The following is a 19,670-nucleotide window of genomic DNA, read 5'->3' on the forward strand; positions in this document are numbered from 1 at the left end:
CCATTAGGACTAATATTGGGGAGCTCCTCAGTTCCAAGTCAGATAGATTGGAATCTCCAAATTGTGCACAGAGAATTATCTCCTTTTTTATTTTTGTATAGATTCCTTGTTTAGGTAGATGTAGGTGGCAAAGGCTTAAAAGGAAAAAAAGTTTTACTTTTGAATTTGCTGAGGAAGCTGCCGGGTTTCCAGAGAGCTGCTGGTCGCACGCAGCGTGAGAAATGGTGGAGTTGCTTGTCCGGTGGTTGCTGGTGAGCAAGGGGGCAGCGGGAAGCTTCCTGTCCGTTTCCCCAGCCGCTGCTGTTAATAGTGCCTCCTGGAGCGCTTTGAAGGCTCCAGTAGTGTCAGCGGTTTCTCTTCAACCCAGCAAGCGTGGTGGCCATTTTAAAGCATTTTGCGCGCTTTTTGCTGGTTGCTAACTTGTCTTGAACTCTGAAAGCGGCAGCGTGCGGTGGTGGCCATTTTAGAGTGACCTTTTTGTTCAAATCATCATTGGGAGCCGTTTGAAGAACCGCGAAGTTGTGCTCAAGCCCCTCAGCCGCAGATCGCCGCCGGGGAGCTTTTGGCCTTGTCCGGGGTACCGGTAGGGTCTGCCTCTCTGCAACAAACACTCAAGGACTTTGAGGGCGGCCTGAGGAGGCTTTTGTCCAATGGGCCTTCCTCCTCTCACATATTGATCTGCAGGCGATCCATAGCCGACTGGCTCACGCCTGGTGCCTGTCTACTGCTGCAATCCCATCTCTGCATCAAGCAACAACTTCAAGGCTTCTGCAGATCACCATGGCAGATGGAGGTTTGAAGGCGCAGGAGGTGCTGGCAGGGCCCTCTTCAAGACGCAGTAGGCCAGATCCTCCACCCAAAGGGGGAAAGGGAGGAAAGAGCACCACAAGGAAGGCCTCCCCGGGACCCTCAGGGAACAAAGGCAAATCCAGGGAGGGAACCCAGAAGCACAAGTCTATGGAACACAGACTTGAGCAGGCCCAGAGCAAATGGACTCATTGCCATGCCCACCCTCTGGCCAGATAGAGAAGAGGGAACCTGGTTCACCTCAGGGAAACAGGTCTCTCTCATTCATTGGAGAGAAGTCATGGGATTCCATCCCCAATGACTCCTGGAGCTATCCTGAATCACCCAGTTCGTCACTCAGGGAGGAACTGGAACCTTTTCAGGGCATCCTCCCAGCGGAGGAGGGAGCTGGTTTGGTTAGGAACAGGCGCCGGCTCACTCCATCTAGGGCTCGACCCGTGGAGGATAAAGGACCAGCCCTGTCTGCAGAGATGAAAGAAGTGATTGCCCAAGCTATCTCCCAGGGCATGGTGAGGGGATCTGGCAGAAGGATGCTCGCGCTGCGGGAACATCTAAAACACAAGCAGGCACTAGCCTCTCCTGGCACCTCAGTTGCCACAGAGGAATCGGTTTGGGAGGAGGAGGCCGAGAGATTCGAATTATCAGAGGATGAAGACCTTCCTCCCGCTAAGCCCGCCTTCACCGGGTTATTTAAACCATCCTTATTTAAGGCCATTCTACACAAGGCCAAAGCCTTCACCGAGCTAAGGTCTACTCCTAAGGGTACGACTGTACCATCTTCCTCCTCTAAGGACCCCAAAGAGGGTCTCTTCAAGGAGAATGCCCCAACTCAGGAACTGATTCCGGTTCCAGATTTATTCATGGACGTTGTCCAAAGACAATGGGCACAGCCCGGTACCTTAACCAATCCTAGCGGTGGGGATAAAAATCTGTATTCTGTGGAGACTAGGATGGAGGATATTTTGAAGTTGCCCAAGGTGGATGTTCCGGTGGTTTCCTTGACTTCCAATTCGAACCTGCCGGCGGACCTACTGGACGGTCTCAAGGCGGAAGATAAAAGATCCAAAAAGGCCTGTCATAAAACACATCAGGCGGCCACTGGGCAATCAGGGCATCCACCTCAGCCTCCTTCTTCACCAGGGCTTCCCTTCTCTGGTTGAGACAATTGAGATCCAAACCTCATTCTGAGGGATCTTGGTGGTGTCACAATCTCAATAAGAATATCACCACAGTGGAATATTCGGCTGACGCCTCGTTGAATGTGGCAAAATTCACGTCACGCGCATTGGTGTCCAATGTAACTTTGCGCAGCCTGCTGTGGCTTCGCCACTGGCAGGCGGACATGAAGGCAAAGTGGAAGCTGGCTTCTGCTCTTTTCAAAGGAGGACAGTTTTTTTGGGATGCCCTGGACAAATTTGTGATTGAGATGAAGGACAAACGAAAGGTCTTAAGAAAAATGAGCGGAGAGGTTCTGGTTCGTTTAGGAAACAAGACTTTTTGAGCGCAGAAGCCCGCTGAGGCGTCCACTTCCTCTTCCTACCATAGACCCTACTCTCAGACAGGGGATAGGAGTCAAGATAGGAACTCCTTTGAAACACAGGGTAGGCAACAACAGCATTCCTTTTGGAAGCCATTTCATGATGTCTCCAACTCCCACCAATTCAGATGCAGCAAGTGACCATCAACGCGTCCCTCCCATAGCTGGCTGGATTCAATTTTATGCCGACAAATGGGAGGAAATTACCACGGACTTGTGGGTTCTCAACACAATCAGGAGGGTCTAATCTTAGAGTTTCTGTCGTTTCCCCAACGGACCTTCATTCGCTGCCCAACTCCCAAGAATCCCCGAAAGAGATCCCTCATGCAGGCAGAGATTCATCACCTCCAAATAAGGGCCATAGAACCCATACCAACGGATGAGAAAAAGGGATTTTATTTCATTCTTTTCCTGGTTCCGAAAAGCTCAGGAGGGTGGAGGGCCATCTTGGACTTGAAGTGCCTGAATCAACATCTTGCCTACAAGTGTTTGAAGATGCAGTCCCTCCAGTCCATCCTGGACTGCATAAGGCAAGGAGACCTGCTCACCTTCATAGACTTAAAAGAAGCTTACCTGCACGTTCCCATTCATGCGTTGCACAGGAGGTTCCTGCGGTTCCACTACAATGGTAGGCATTACCAGTACAGAGCTCTGCCCTTTGGCCTGTCGTCCGCACCCAGGAGCTTCACAAAGTTTCTAGCTGCAGTGGTGGCTCACTTCCGGTCCCGTCTGATTTGACTAGAATGCCAACTGGACGACATCATCATTTAGTCCTTGAGCCACGACCAAGCCCTGCAGGACGTTCAAGTGACCATATGCACCATGCAACAGCACAGCTTCTCGGTGAACCGGAAGAAGAGCCATCTCGAGCCGACCACACGAATTCAGCACTTAGGCACCATCATAGACTCCTTTTCTTGTCAGGTGTTTCTATCTCCAGATTGTCTGCACAACCTCAGGAGCAGAGTTCATCAATGCCGGCAACTCAGGTCAGTGCCGATCATCAAACTCTCGCAACTTCTCGGCATCATGATCTCCTGCCTAAAGATAGTTCCCTGGGCGCGTTTTCATGTCAGGGAAATATAGTGGTTCCTTCTGCCGATGCAGAGGTCAAAGGACAGCAACTGTCCAAGACGAGTTCGTCCACCACAGAAGGTGCTCCGCTCTCTCAGATGGTGGCAGTCGACAGCAGTAGAGGAAGGGTGCCAGTTCAAAGAGCCCGAAAGGGTCTTGGTGACCTCAGATGCCAGCCTCTACGGATAGGGGGCACATGGTCAAGGACAGCTGACACAGGACAGATGGATGCAGAGGGAGGCAGCTCACAACATAAATTGGCTGGAGCTAAGAGCTGCCCAGCTCGCCCTATGGCATTTTTCAGCACAGATTGTGGGCCACCATGTACTGTTACTAACAGACAACATTGCAACAAAGGCCCACATAAACCGGCAGGGCGGCACCCACTCCAGGAGACTCATGACAGAAGTGGAGTCTCTGGCCAGTTGGGCGGAACGCCACCTAGCGTCCATCAGAGCAGATCACATATCTTGGACAAACAACGTGAAGGCAGACTGGCTGAGCCGGCAGATGATCGACAACTGAGTGGCGTCTGCATCCAGATCTGTTCCAACATAGTTCGGAGGTTCAGCCAACCGCAAGTAGACCTATTTGCTACTCACGCCAACACACACCTGCCAAGGTTTTTTTTCCCCATTACCACTTGCCTCAGGCGGAGAGGACGGATGCACTGAGGTGCAAGTGGCCCTCAGGACTTCCCTACGCATTTCCTCCCCTCCCACTTATTCCGCAGGTAGTGGCCAAACTCCTAGTGGAGGAAGCAGAGATCCTCCTTGTGGCCCCACATTGGCCCAGGAGGTCCTCATACATGGACCTTGTCAGCCTCTCCATCCAGAGACTGGATAATTCCTTAGGGGCAGATCTCCCTCAGCCAGGGGGCCATCTGCCATCCGGACCCCCAATGGTTCCAATTAGCCGTCTGGCACTTGAGGGGGAGCTCCTGAGGAAGCAAAATCTTTCTGACAAGGTCATCAAGACTATTCAAGCATCCACTACACGAATACATGACACGACATGGGTCGCCTTTTCAGCCTGGTGCAGAGTGTGGTATCAAAGACATTTCAGCTTCCATACTGCAACTGCTAGACTTCCTTCAGGATGGCTTGGACAAAGGACTGGTGCCCAACACTCTCCACCGCCAGGTCACTGCCTTGTCCACCATCCTCGCTAGAGGCTCATCCCAATCCCTGAGTTAACACCCTCAGGTCAAGAGTTTTCTGAAGGGCGCAGCTAATATCTGTCCTCAGACTATACACAGATATCCTTCCTGGAATTTGGCATTTGTTCTGCGAGCCCTGACGAATGTGCCTTTCGAGCCGATTCAGACTGCCAGTCTTCACCATTTGTCTCTTAAGACTGCCTTTCTAGTTGCCATTACGCCTGCTAGGAGGGTCTCACAGCTGGCGGCTTTCTCCATTAGGGAGGAACTGTGTTATAATCCATACTGATTCGGTCATCTTGAGGCTCGACCCCACCTTTATCCCCAAGGTGAACACTCACTTCCACAGAGCCCAGGAAGTGATTCTCCCCAACTTTTGTCCTAGACCTACGCATCCCAGGGAGCGTACGTGGCATAAGTTAGATGTTAGGCAAGCTGTTCGCATATATGTTAGGACGACTAAGGAATTTAGACGCTCCGAGTCTTTTTTTGTGTCATTTCAGCTTGGATCACTGGGCCGCAAAGCCTCATCCTCAATCATTGGATGTTTGCTGCGGACCTGCATCAAGATGGCCTATGAACAATAAGGCAGAGCTGTGCCAGGTCGGATGACGGCACACTCCACAAGGAATGCTGCCACTACAGCAGCGTGGGCGACCCAAGGGTCCATCATTGACATTTGCAGAGCAGCTACGTGGGTGTGCCCCACCGCGTTCATTAGAAATTACAAAATTGACACCTTTGCCTCAGTCGAAGCCTCCTTTGGAAGACATATTTTGCAGAAAGTTCCCTCGGCTCTGGACAATCTGGACACAAACTCTGCTTGGGTATGTCCCATGCTTGGACTCTCCAAGCAGCGCACAGGAGAATGATCATTGGCTTACGTGACCGGTCGTTCTCTGGGCGCTGCGGGAGAGTCCAAACCTGCCCAGGGTTTATCTAGGTGTCCAAGACTCTTTGTCACGGTTAGAATCCTGTAAGGCATCCTGCAGCAGATAAGACCTTTGTTTTTAAACTGACCTCAATGAGGCAAAGGAGGCGTAGTTAAAGAAAAATCTAGTCAGTCCTAGGGCAGATAGACTGTATTTAATCCATGCTTGGACTCTCCCGCAGCGCCCAGAGAACCACCGTTCAGGTAAGCCAACTGTCATTCTATCAAGTATCCCCCTTCATTATACTGAAAAACACAGGAATAGAGACCCCTTTCATGGGGTCAACAGTATTATTAGAAGAAAAGTAAAATGTCCTAATTTTTTTTATAATTTTTTTTTACAAAGTACATTAATAGTTCAGTTTAAAATGAAAAGCCAAGTTCATAGATAATATTAAAGCAAAAAGGAACTTGTTTTCAACTTAATACCAGTAGTACCTGCAGGGTGCATGACTCATGTACAAATGAGACAGAGCTTGCCTCCCAACACTGCCACTGCTACCTTACCTGTTTTGGCACGCACCATAAATTCTGCTACTTAGTGCAATGTTTGAATCTAACCACTGGTGGCTTGTTCAACAAACCATGACTTGGCAAACTATGGACTGAATCTGACCTAGTAACTGTAAGCTGAAAATCAGAGAATCCAGCATATGCAAATGTTTTCAATAATGTTGAAAGAACTGGTATGGTGTACAAATTAAATTTAGCTGATGTGGAAAAATAGAACAGTTCACTAATATGCTGCCTGAAAGAGATAGTCTTCTCATCAAAATAAATTCGATGGAAAGAGATTAAGCCAGTTTACACTGAGAGATTTTAATTGTGAAAAAAGTAATGTCATGCTTGCTGATATGAAATAAACTCTTAATGCTACAAGTAAATGTACTAAAATAACTTTAGCACACAGTTATGAATAAAGTGTTTTAATCATGTTTAATAAAAAAACACATTTACCACAAGCTGTACATTAATGTACAATAAGCTCTGGACAACTAAAATGGCTGAGAACTCCCAATCCTTAATCACAAGCTTTCTCACTGAAATGATTGAAGATTTTACAGATTTCTCAATATTATCATCAGTTGAACAGGATTTACAAAGAATAAAAAATATAAATAAATATTTAGTAAGCCCTGTAGGTGTTTCTGTAAAGTATGGTTCCCTGAAACAATCTCAAGCCTTAAAATGCGATGATATGACACTTAAGCCTCTGCCTTTTAAACCATAGAAATACAAATTCTTAGCTGATAAAAGCTGTTGAATCTATTGTTCTTATTTTGTTAAAAATCACATAAAATGTTTTCTGCCTTTTAAGGCAACATGAAAAGATTAAATGTTTTTTTTTATAAAAAGTTATATGACAAGAGTTTTACTCAACCATTGCCAAATCTTTTAATGCATGGCTTTTTTGTTTTTTGGCTTTGTAACCAGGCCGTAGAAATTCTATTTTTCTCTTCTTTGCTTCAATTTTATTCTTATGCCTTTTTAACTTCCTCTTGGCAGCAATCTCAGGATTAGCAACAGCCTAATGGAAAACAAAGAATCATTGTATTTTGACAGTCTCATTTCCTCCACACCTTCTGAAATTAGTTTTAATAAAACCTCTCATGACTGAGATGGTTATTTTTTTAAGAAAGTGAAGTAGATACTAACCTGTAGGGCTCTCTCCTTCTTTCGTTTAGCTCTCCTCTGACTGGCTTGTTTTTGCACAAAAGCAAATGAAATTGAAAAGTCCTCCAATCCAACTAATTTCTTCAGTAGTTCTATGATTTCTTGGGAAAGATTCTTTAGAGTTGGATCTGGCAAGGAAATAATTTTCATTACTTAAAATCTGAGGACAGAAACTGAAGTTTGCTATCTATTGTTCAATCTTCTGCACAATTGCCCAGGTGTAATATACTCTACAAAGTTCCATAAAGTATAATATTCAAACGAAGGCTATTCAGAAATTAGCATTAGTATTTAATTTTCACACCAAAAATATTATTTGAAATACCCTTTTTTAAATACACTTTTTATAGGAGAAAAAGAGCTCTTTTCATCCTCAACCACCTCTTTTGATATAGATTAAGCGCGGCTTGCCAAGCTATCTGAACCCCAAGGGACTGATTACCTAAATCATCAATTTTCAATAAAAGTTCCGCTTAAGTAAATCTTAGAATCTGGATACACTAAACTGCAGTTAACTTAGACAAAAGAGGCCTTTCTTATCTCTGCCTGACAGCTGCGCAAGAAAAATAAAAAGGAAAGAGTTGACTACAGTGAGAGCAGAAAATCTTTAAGCAAGGTAGTTAACCCGAGGCTCATTCACATAATATGAAGCCAGTAATGCTTGATTAAAGCCAAATATTTAGTACAGAAATAAATGCACGGGAAAAAGCTATTTATATATAGCAAGGATCTGGCCAGATACTCTCTTAATCCATTATTGCAGAATGCAACCAAGCTATCTGAATCCAAGAGCTTGCATTGTAGTCAACTATTGGGCCATTGCAAGGGGCAAGTGAATATATAAAGCAGCCTTTAGTGACATACTGTTTTCCAGATATGTTGGACCTCAATTTTCATAATTCTTATGCAATCTGACTGATAAGATGCCAAGGAATTTTGGGTTTCAATATCCAATACATGAAGGGGATACAAGAAGAGGTTGAGTAAGGATTTCAGAGCATAGCCGATTATTTTTGCATCCTGATACCTTAATGAACCATTTGCCATATCTCCATAAGACAGTTTAAAAATACACAGAAAATACTGTGTCTCACACCAATTGCCATGTATAAAAGCCTCTTCATCGAGTTACTTTATATGCATTGTAGAGATGAGAGACACAATCACTTCACTATATAACATCCAGAACAGAATATTGACATTTAAAAGAGTAGTTTTACCTTTGAAAAAAATCAAAATTACAAGTGCAAAAGTTTCATATGATCTTATTTATAATTTTTAAAGAAAGTTTAGCAATCCTACAAGTTTTAGAAGATTTAGCAATCCTACCAATTTTAGTAATTTTTTTAAATTTTAAGAAAATTATGTTAATGAGCACCATATAAAACTGTTGCAGGTGTTACCAAACTTCCCTCTTCTTCCATTTTAAGCATTAATAATAGATCCATTCTACTGGGAAAAACCTAAAAGCTTGCTAGGTGTTTTAAAATATGGAAAGTATAAAATAAACGTTTTATGCCAACTACCTGAGTGCAAATTCCCTTACCTTGTTCTGCATAGGTGCTACTCAGTTCTCTATACAGAGGGGCTATGATTGTTGGAAGATACGGTTTTACCTTCTCTTTCCCAAGGTCAACTGCAATAGCACCAAGAAACTTAAAGATGCAGGTTCTCTGAAGAGGCAAGCACAAGCACATTTGGTCAACAGATTAGTCCACAAAGCAATAGAACAACCCAAAGATGTTAACAGTGGCAAGCCAGTACTTTCTCAGTGAAACTTGGAATGTACAAACATTTTCCAGCAGTTCTGACAACAGTTTGATTTGCTCAATATCTAATGTTAAGCCTTATTTGATCCTGCTTCCTCTTCTGTGCCTCTACAGCTCTATTCTCCAAACCTTTCATTTTTGTATCCCTTCTTCTTACAATACTTGGCAAGGCCAAGTGCACTCTAAGTAGCATTTCTCAGCACACCATAGACCATACCCCTCGAATGCAACCGCAGAACCCAGCAGTCATCTGAAGAAAAAGAGGCAGAAAGATCTTTTTCCCTTTCCCACATTACATTTGTAGGGTGAAAACCCAAATGGTTTCTGTCAGTTAAGCTTTGAGGTGAGCATTACGTGGGTAACATTGTTCATATTTTAGTACAAGTACTATTAGAGTCTCTGTTGCCCAAGTTTTATTAAGTGGGTAATGAAAAAAGCAAGACTTCTTGGACTGGAACAGTTTCAAAAACCAAAACAAAATGCAGTATAACTTGAGCAAAAAGCAGCAAAGAGAATTGAAGCGAGAATCTTTTGTTCATTTAAATTCTGCTCTTCCTATGAAGCTATGGACAACAACCGATACGGAATGCCTTCTTGCTCTGAACTGGAAAAATGCTGCTCCTACTTGCATGTCCTTTTATGAAAGTATCCAGCTGCCCTGGGTTTTTTTTAAGCATTTGCGCTTGCGAAGTGTAAAAGTCACTGATACCTTGACAGTATTTTCTGAGCTGAAGGTGTTATTTGCAGAAGACAAACCAACCTTTAAAGAATCTTTGGGTGAATGAGCAGCTTCTCTTGTTGCCATGACTAGGAGTTTTTTCATCATCCACAACAAACTGGCTGGACCGCTCTTGTCTTTTGCCTCCATACCAGAAATCTCTTTCTCATCTTCACTTCCTAAGTCACCCTGATCTTCAGTTTCCGAAATCACATCCTCACCAATCTCTTTGCCATCTTCTGGAGTAGGAGCCAAAAGATACAGTACTTTGGATACGAACAGTAAATTCTTTATAACCTTCAACACAAAGAAAAACAAACGAAAGATATCAAAATGACTTATAAAATGTTTGCAAAAGTTTTAGGGCAGTTTCTCAATGAACTGTTTTTCAGCTATTTAATTAAACTTCTTGTTTTATGACTTCTAAGCTAGTGTTTTTCAACATACTGTCTGGGGGATTCTGGGAGTTGAATCCACATATCTTAAAGTTGCTGAGGCTGAGAAACACTCCTTTAAGCCTACTGCAAGAGTGGAAGATTTAGCATGGTTATGCCATTTGAAGCTACACACAACACACACACACACACACACACACACACACACACACACACACACAAACGAAATATTACCAATGGGTCGTAATCTCTATCTCTCTTGCAGAAACCAAAATATCACTCTTGCCTAAGGAACTCGCATTTCTCATACAGCAGGCATGGGAACAGTAGAACAGTCTAAATTCCTTATGTACTGAATGCCAGAATAACAGAATAATTTATTAATAAAAATGGCTGTAGGAGAAAAAAAGCCAAAACTGAGAAAATAATTCAGATTACAAACATCTCATTAAAAAGGCCATTTCTGCTTGAGACTAAACATATCCGGAGGGCAGTCAGGTACAGGAACATGTGGCTGCCTTTTGAATGGCATAAAATCTGGCTATCATTTATTCATCTTTCTGATCCTGAACTCTTACATCTGTTTCAACTATGTCTTCTTTCAGCAAATGCATTATAAATACAACAAAGTGCCAAATTCTAAATAATTTACCTGTTCTCCAAGACTGTAACTGAGAAATTTGGATTTCAGCTGATGGCAGAAAGCTAAAGCAAGTGTTTTCATCTGTAAAGGAACATGTAAGACAAAATAATATGATGTATCTGGTGGTAAATTTGGGGCATAAGTAAATCATTCTCCCCAAAGAAGTAACAATTTAAATACAACAAAAAGAATAAGCTCTAGCACTGAAGATCTATAATTAACAAAACCAATAAATTATATTGACATTAATATTAATTTCTAGTCTATTCACCAATAGCACTTAAACTTAGATACCACTTCATAGTACTTTACAGCTCTTTCTAAGCGGTTTACAGGATCAGCATATTTCCCCCAATAATCTGGGTCCTCATTTTACCGACCTCGGAAGGGTGGAAGGCTGAGTCAATCGTGAGCCTAGTGAGAATTGAACTGCTGGCAGTCAGTAGAATTAGCCTGCAGTACTGCATTCTAACCACTGTGCTACCACGGCTTAGAATATGCAGCAATGTAAGTAAGATAGTAAGATAACCTTTTCACTAAGTTCCTCTATTAAGAAAATGGTTGCTGATGGCTCATGTGTCACTTGTTTCTTATCTGCTTTTCGTTTCCTCCATTTATTAACAAGTTCTTCTGGCTTGTGAGAAGCAAACAGCAGGCCAAAAATTTCAGCAGAAGTCAGCCACACCCAGCTGTGTGGGTACCATAAATGGGACTGGACATGACCTTAAAAACGGAGGGGAAAAAAATCACTTGAATGTATTATTTATATGCCGGGACATAAAACATAATTATGCATTACACACTTTTAAAATGCAGTCTTCATAATAAACATTATGAAGGCACCAATGCTTCTTTTTACAGCAATGTAATGTTGAGAGCCAGTTTGGTATACTGGTTAAGGCCTCAGGCTAGAAACCCTGATTTCTAGTCCCGCTTTAGGCACAAAGCCAGCTGGGTGACTTGGGCCAATCATTTGCTCTCAGCCCTACGTAGGAGGCCTTGCAAGCCACTTCTGGAAAACCTTGCCAAGAAAATTTCAGATACTTCTCCAAGCTATCTCTGAGAATTGGACACAATTGAACGGAAGGGAGAAAAATGTTCCTACTTACCCCAAATGTTGATCAGAATTTCATGGTGTTGGTTTAATTGAATAACGTTGCACTCATTGATTAGTTTAACAAGCAAAGTTAGGAAGCTGAAGAGCAATCTGTCTGCCAGCTTTTCGTCAGTCTCTTCTTTAACCTTAAAAAAAAATGAACACGGAAGATAACAAAGGATATCCTGCAGAAACAATAGTGTTCAAGTAATTAATGCATCCCTTACTAGTCTTCATAGCCTGGTTTAGGTTGCTACCTACTGGTAATACTGATATAATATTGCAAGTTTAACTGCAAATGGGGACAATGGGTCTATAACAGGGGTGTCCAAACTTGGGAACTTTAAGACTTGTGGACTTCAACTGCCAGAATTCCCCAGCCAGCTATGCTGGCTGGGGAATTCTGGCAGTTGAAGTCCACAAGTCTTAAAGTTCCCAAGTTTGGACACCCCTGGTCTATAATCTGAAACACATTTGAGCAGAAACAATGCAAACACTTTTCTGATAAGGTTCCACGTTCAATTTGAAATTGAAATTTTCAAAGGATTTCCTAGCCAAAGGAACACAAAGAATGGATGATCGTGGTCTCTTCACACAGAAATCACCATAAACTGCATATTTTGGCTTCCTAATAATTTTTCCTTCTTTTATCCAGAAAACTCCACAACAGTCTCCTTTCCTCTGTTGTTATGGATATAGGGGAACTGTAGGAAACGTTTCCCAATTAAGATCATGCTAACTCTAAACTGAATCTTCATAGATAATCACTTTAATTATGAAATCCATGATCCATTCTGAAAATATCTATGTACTAATATGTCAGGAATTACCCTGGCATCTTTCATCTACATCACAAACGGATGCGTCATGATTGCAAAGCTTACATTCCAGATTTTACAGCACTGAAAATGGAGCTTTTATAGCTCTTATAGATCGAGGCCTATATTCAACATTTCTTAATAGTTTGCCACAACAATCAAAAATAATATAGATACTCAACCATGCATTTCCTTCATACCACTAAGGAAGACTATTCACCTGCAGCCTAAACAGATTATAGAATAAAAACTCTTTCCGCCTATTTTACTTTCCCCTTCCGTCTTTATTACAGCTACAATATATTATTTCTTAAAACTCTTTCTTGGAAAAATGACATGTTTCTGCCAAAAATAATTTGATAGATTTCTTTCATGAACCGGCCTTCTTATAAAATAATGAAGCATTTTGCCTCATTTAGGTGTTTGATCAATATTCTCAGCTTTTCCATTTCCCAAAAACAGTATTGCTGATTAAAATACTTACATCTTCAAAATTTGAGGGATGAATTTCTCTCTCGATAACAGGGAGAATGGTTCCAAGTCTTTTCTCAAATTCAATTTTTTCAGCTTCAACAAATGTTCCACAGGCTTGAGCAGCTAATCTCTTATGTACACTCTATCAATAAAGACAATCTCTCATAAATAAGACGTTTTGCAAAAAAAAAACACTAGACAAACTAGTACTATTTGTCACTTCTTTGTGGCGAGGAAAGTAAATACATCAATTTGTGTGAAGAAAGGAAGAACATCAATTTTGTTCACTCAACAAAATCTAGAAGAGAAGGTTTTTCTGAATCCCCATTCCTAAGGAATACCGACTATATAGAAGATGGCAGGATTTCTCTGTTATTGCCCACTCCATCTCTAGAATGGCATGCTAACCCTGCCGGTTGTGGCCTGCCAACGGCCAGCAAAGCTGGTGGCAGACTCAGTGAGGAGGTTGGGGAGGAACATGGGCCAGTCCTGGTGTCTGGGGTAGGTTCTGATAAGTGCTCTGCATCGGAGGCAGGGATGGAGCCAAGACTGTCCGACAGTTATCAGCAGCCTTCAGAGTCGGAGATCAGTGGGGCAGAAGAACAGCTGGAGCCTGTTCCCGATGAGCACATGCGCAGAGCTGCCAGATGAAGGGAACAGCTAAGGAACAAGGGCTGACTCAGGAGCAAAGGCACAGGTGGACAGTGAATGACCCCTCCCATAGGGAATAAAGAGGAGCGAAAAGGGAGGAGAGTTTGCAGGAGACAATTAGTTCACTTAATTAGGGTGAAGATCTGTTCCTGACTTTTTGCCAAGTAATTGCTGCTACAGCGTGGTGTTTGGAAGATATTGGCCTGGCAACTCTCCAAGCCTGATTAAGGTCTGTAGTTGTGAAATCTCATGAAAGACTGTTTGCCGGGATTTTGCTGGAGTGCAATTCCCTTTAACCTAAATAAAAGAGGTTTTATCGGGACAAGGAGTCTGCTTCATAATCTTGGGAGGCCTAGGTCAGGACACTGCCTAACTTCCAAGATAAAATAATCTCCAGTGCTTTGGTGTTTTTATTAAAACCTGACCAAGAAGATTTTGAAGTCTGAGAATTGATCCCTCCATGTAGGGTAAGGTTTGTATAGTTAATGCCATCCTTGAGCTAAGGTTCTTATTACTTATTGTCATTACTGTTTATTGTATTATGGTTTCCTGTGTTTTATTTTCATTGTAACATCCAAAGAGGTAGGTAAGTCACTCAGAATGAGTTTTGATTGAAACAGCATGTAAACACAACTGAATACCAATGTATTTCCTCGTTACAAATAACTAATTTAACAGTTTCTACTGTGAGAACTGCTGCTGACTGCCGTACAGCCATGATAAGAAATAATAGTCAGAACTCAGCCTATTTAAGAATATGATTTGTCACTTATTGAAATCACTTCCTTCAATGTGTCACATGGTGCAAACGCTACAGCCAACACCTGATCTACCTGCAGATAAATGAATCCTTTACATGCAAGGAGGCCCAAACTGTTAAGTGTGTCTCCCTTACCAACAATATTCTCAGTGGAGATTTTAATCTCACAAGAAAATGAATGCTAAATGCCATGTAATAAAATAAGTGTTTGACAAAGAAAGTTCAGTTGGTTATCATTTTTCTTTGAATAAAAATTAGACTCTTGTTTTATTCATGCCGATTAAAAGACCAAGTGCCAATGACAACCTACACTTTTGCCCCGTATAATACCTTTTTACTTGTAAACCATGAAGCAACCAGGGAAAACATCAGGTCTCGGTTTGCAGGACTAATTTTGCTGAGAAGATTTTTGATCGCCAGGGCCGCCATCCTCTTGCACTTTGCTGAATCATCATTTACTATCATCATGCATAATGGGACAAAGAATAGGCCACAAAACTCATGCAATAACCCCTGCGGAAACAAGGTAGTAATCATACAGGCTGCAAATCTCTAGAATGACAGTTTTCCCCTGTAAACCACAATGAAAGAAAGATCCACCTCAAGACAATCAAAATACAGTCACTCCTTGTTTAGCAGATACCTCATTTAGCAACTGTTCACAAATAGGAAAAATGATCATCATTTTTCTGACCAATGACGCATTTAAATTTCTGCACCTGACAACGATGTACGCCAGTGTGAGAGCAAGCTATACAAGTTGTCTCTAAATGAGACAACAACTAGTGATTTTTGCAGCTCTCTCTCTCTCTCTCTCTCTCTCTCTCTCTCTCTCTCTCTCTCTCTCTCTCTCTCTCTCTCTCTCTCACTCTCACTCTCACTCTCACTCTCACTCTCACACACACAGACCATTTTGCTTCCTATTTAGGGAATGGATTGTGCTTGCTAAACAAGGAATGGTTGTATTCCATGTAGAGATGAACATATAGCATTTTTTCTGCAACATGTTTCAGTTAAATAATACTGTCACTAACAATTGCATATATTTCATAGTTCTTAAGAAATCAAAACACTCTAACTGCACTTAGCAAATGTATGTTCAAAAACATTTGGACTACTTTTCACAGTATATACAAAACAACTTAGGAAATGGCTTTGGATAAAAAGTTTTATATTAAATAAGATGGGATGGGGGATCTCCTAATAGAATAGCTAGGATTTAAACAGAAATAAAATCCAATCCATGCAATTCTTTATACCCAGAATACCCACAAATTCCAGAGTACTTCTGCAACAAGCTATCCGTTTACAGTTCCTCACAAATTTGATCCTGTACATATTTTCTCAGCAATCTCATCCCATTTAATGAAAGTTATCATAAACAGTCTTATTGAAACATTGTACTTAACTTAGTTTAAAAAAAAACATTAGAGCAGAGTTACCCAACCTTTCTGGGTTGGCAGCCTGGAGGGGGGAGGGGCAGGGCTGCTATGCACGCATGTGTACGTGCAAACGGGGCCACTAGCACCCACGTAACACTCGCCTACACACCCACACAGGCCAGCCACTCACACAGCCCAATGGCCAAAAGGCCACGGCCTGGTAGTGGGCTGTGACCCATAGGTTGGGAACCCCTGAATTAAGAGGGTATTGTATTTGTGAGATAACTGCACAATACCTGAGGGAACATTTCAAAGAGATAAGCAATCATTTCCAAAGCAGACTCTCTTCCCGTCTCATATTCATAACTAGAGTGAAAACAATTAACAAGGATATAGTTAATACTTGCAGAATTGCCAAGATTTTTGCCCAAACAGCATAATGCCTGTGAGCATAATTTATTCTTACATTCGTGTTTAGAAGCCCCTGATATATAAAACAGTAAGCAATATATTTTGATCATAGTCTGCCTATGACACTATTAGATGTGCAGAGTGCTTTTGCTCCTTTAATAGCGAAGAGAGGAAATAAATACACACATATATGGCAATCTTTCATTCAAAACAAAAAGGGAGATAGATTGCAACTCTTCCATCATCTCTTTTCAGGTGTTCAGCAAGAGAAACTCTTTGCCAGAATCAAATTACCTGGGTGGTGTTTTTTTTAATGGACAGGATATCTAAGCTAAAAACAAAGCTATGCAAATGTCTGTGTACTACATAAAGTTTTATTTAATAGAAGTATCCATGGCTTAGAAAAATTAAGCATTAATAGAAATTTGGCATTCTAAAGAAGATGCCATATGTCAATTTCACAGCTTTCAGGAGGCTCCATATTCAGTCCTTGGCATCTTCAGATAAAGCGGGAATGGAGAACAATGTCCTTTATTACTTTTGGACTTCAGCTCCCAAAATTCCTGAGCCAGTCATGTTGGCTCAGGAATTCTGGGTGTTGAGGTCCACAAGTCATAATGGGACCATTGTTTCCCACCCCTGAGATAAAGGGGTGAGAGAGAAGTTGATGAGAGATGCACTAATGGACAACACAAACTTGGTAGGGAAATAAATATCTACTACAGTACATATGCATTTGTTTATCCCTGGGAAAACCAGATAACATTTACAAAATAATCATTTAAAAGAAACAACAGAGCAAATATGTAATATTTATGCTCTCATGGTTTCGTTTCTGAATTATATCCACATTACTTACTTAAGCTGGGCAAGGATACACTCCAGGTTGAGTTTTAACTTTTTCCCAAGGGGATAATCAATAATGTATTTCTGGTAAATCTGGGGGGGAAAATTAACAAGGAAAAATAATACTAATATAAATGGTTTAAATATATTTTCCAATTTATAAAGAGACGACAACTATCAAGGACTAACAGGCAGAAAATCTTCATAGGTTAATCTCATTAATTTAAATTTAGCAGTCAAAATAATCATTAGCCAACACTGGAAAATGTGTAAACAAAACCAAACACACACACACACACACACACCATATACACATTTTAAAAAATTGTGGACATTTTAAAAAATTGTGGACAATTATGGACAGAAAGGGAATTTATAAAATGGTTAGGGGTCAGTTAGCTCTCACACCTCAGATAATCATTATCTCTGATTTAATAAAATTATTTAAAATATCTTAGTGCTCCTAAGAAAATAATTACAATAAAGGATGTATTTAACATGTCTACAAACCTGTCTACATTGAATTCGAACTTGCTCGGTTTGACCTGTAATGGCAAAATCTGCAACCTTCTGCATGACACCTTCAATTTCTGGAACTATCAATTTTCTAGATAAAATAGCCTTTTAAAAAACAAAGACAATAATGTACAAATATGAGTCAGGGTGAAGTTGTTCTAATCTATCAAAAGCAACTTATAACAGAATTTTCCTTTCTTTGCCTTGGGGACACAAAATGATCACATGCCAAAAAACCCACAATTTAACCAAACTGAGCAAAAGGCAACCCTTGAGATATCCAATTGGTAGAATCAAAATTATTTTATGTCCAACCAGCCACCTTGGAAGTTGTCATCTCTTCTGATTTGCAGTCAGATGGGCAAGACTGGAATTCTGCTCACCTGATGAACTTTGCTTATTTGCAAAGTGCTAGTGCCTTAGAACTATCCTGCTTGCTAAGATGCAACACAACAAGATGATGCCGAATATTATGCCGCAGTAGAAATCGCTAAGCTGATGATATGATAGGCTGATGACTCATAGTTCAAACACTTGAGGTCAGTATCAAGAGGAGACACTTGCACCCCGCTTCCGATTCCAGGCTGGCTGATTTCAAGAGAGGATTTTTAATTCTCACCCAAAAAATACAACATAAGCCATTCGGTTTTCAAGCAATGATTCTTAAATGATACTCTGTTACGTTACTACCTTCAAGAGGCCAAAAGCAGTGGTTTGTCGTAATGAGTCATAAATATCTTCTTCAGCATATCCGAGCAAAACTTGCAGCTGTTTATCTGTAATCTGACTCTTTGTATTCCTCACCAGCAGAGTTACACACTACAAAGTAAAATTTTGCATTAAAACTTAATTATTTGCTAATCTACCAAATAAAAATTCTCAACTTACTCTACGCAAAAACATCATTTCCCCATGAAGATTACAATCCTAAATAGAATTAAATAGGGACTAAGTCTCCATTATTGTTTTTCAAATTAGTAGGGTCTTTTCTCTCTGATGAATTAAACCCACATAACCCTTTTTCTGGGGAGAGATGAAGCTATACCTTTTGGACTTCTTACTTTCTGCAGCTCGACACCATTTTTTAATTAGGCATAGTTTTAATTTAACATAAAATGTGATTGAAATTCAATTATTTGAATGTTCAAAAACATACAAAAGGCAAATCCGCAGATATGAGGGTGCATATAAAAAAATGATGTATTAGTGATAGGAAAGTTTTTGAATGATTTCCTTGTTTTGCTGTTATGGAGAGATGAAAATGAAAATGGAAACAATTCCCATGACGCTGAAACTGGGTCAGATTATTACAAAACACATTCCATCCCCCCACCCACCCCCCACGTTTTTTAAAAAATATTTTTTTACAGATGTATCAAATCAATGCGTGAACAGTGTGGCACCAGGGTGTCATACATTCTAATGCAAATAAAATTAATAAAGTTAGTAATAATCGTTACATTCAATCAACTCATGTATTTCTAATAATAATACATGTTTATATTAGGTTGCAATCTACCATTGTTCAATTGTTCCATATTTTCTCTTATTATTACTTCCATTTCTTTATATAAAAATATATACAAATATTCCCCCTTCTCTTATTTCTATCACTTATTCTAGCTTTTAATTATGTCGCCCTTTCCTTTCTTTCCTATCTAATGTCTAATCATGTCACCTACCTAAAAAAGAAAAGCGATTAAGCTAAGAGAGAGAGAGAAAAGGAGAAGCAAATCATGACACAAACAAAAAAGAGAATTAATCTATTCATTGTCTCTTGCCTACTCCAATACTTTTAATTGCTATGCTTTAAGAGAAAGAGAGGGAAAAGGAAAAAGCAAGTCAAAACAAGATTTTAAAAAATCATCTATCCATCATCTCTTGCCCGCTTCAATACTTGCTATGCTTTTTTTACTTGTCTTTCAAATTCATCTCTTAGATCTTTATCCCAGTTTCATTTATCTCCAAATGAGTCCTTGTAGTTCTTTATTTCTGCAGGCACTGCTGCA

The 19,670-nt window shown here is 40.9% G+C and overlaps 2 protein-coding genes across 2 annotated transcripts in view; one reads left to right on the top strand and one right to left on the bottom strand.

Moving 5' to 3' along the window:
* The first annotated feature begins 1,259 nt into the window (after positions 1–1,259).
* On the top strand, positions 1,260–6,611 carry LOC309394256 (uncharacterized protein). The gene is made up of 2 exons (XM_081957176.1): positions 1,260–1,555; positions 2,276–6,611. Exon 2 carries the CDS (start codon positions 3,088–3,090, stop codon positions 4,090–4,092), a length of 1,005 nt encoding a protein of 334 aa, XP_081813302.1. The 5' UTR covers positions 1,260–1,555; positions 2,276–3,087; the 3' UTR covers positions 4,093–6,611.
* Positions 6,612–6,768: 157 nt separating this feature from the next.
* The window catches only part of UTP20 (UTP20 small subunit processome component), an 89,189-nt gene continuing 76,287 nt past the window's right edge, over positions 6,769–19,670 (bottom strand). The window contains exons 50-62 of the mRNA XM_081957175.1: positions 18,352–18,480; positions 17,656–17,766; positions 17,159–17,238; positions 16,185–16,254; positions 14,837–15,019; positions 13,106–13,237; positions 11,817–11,949; positions 11,237–11,430; positions 10,717–10,788; positions 9,712–9,966; positions 8,729–8,855; positions 7,165–7,310; positions 6,769–7,036 (exon numbers count right to left, since the gene is read on the bottom strand). Coding sequence (XP_081813301.1) covers positions 6,881–7,036; positions 7,165–7,310; positions 8,729–8,855; positions 9,712–9,966; positions 10,717–10,788; positions 11,237–11,430; positions 11,817–11,949; positions 13,106–13,237; positions 14,837–15,019; positions 16,185–16,254; positions 17,159–17,238; positions 17,656–17,766; positions 18,352–18,480 — 1,788 coding nt within the window. The 3' untranslated portion in view covers positions 6,769–6,880. The remainder of the gene's footprint in view (positions 7,037–7,164; positions 7,311–8,728; positions 8,856–9,711; positions 9,967–10,716; positions 10,789–11,236; positions 11,431–11,816; positions 11,950–13,105; positions 13,238–14,836; positions 15,020–16,184; positions 16,255–17,158; positions 17,239–17,655; positions 17,767–18,351; positions 18,481–19,670) is intronic.

This window comes from Natrix helvetica (assembly GCF_964273705.1).
Source record: "Natrix helvetica genome assembly, chromosome: 6".
In the NCBI taxonomy this organism is placed as follows: domain Eukaryota; kingdom Metazoa; phylum Chordata; class Lepidosauria; order Squamata; family Natricidae; genus Natrix; species Natrix helvetica.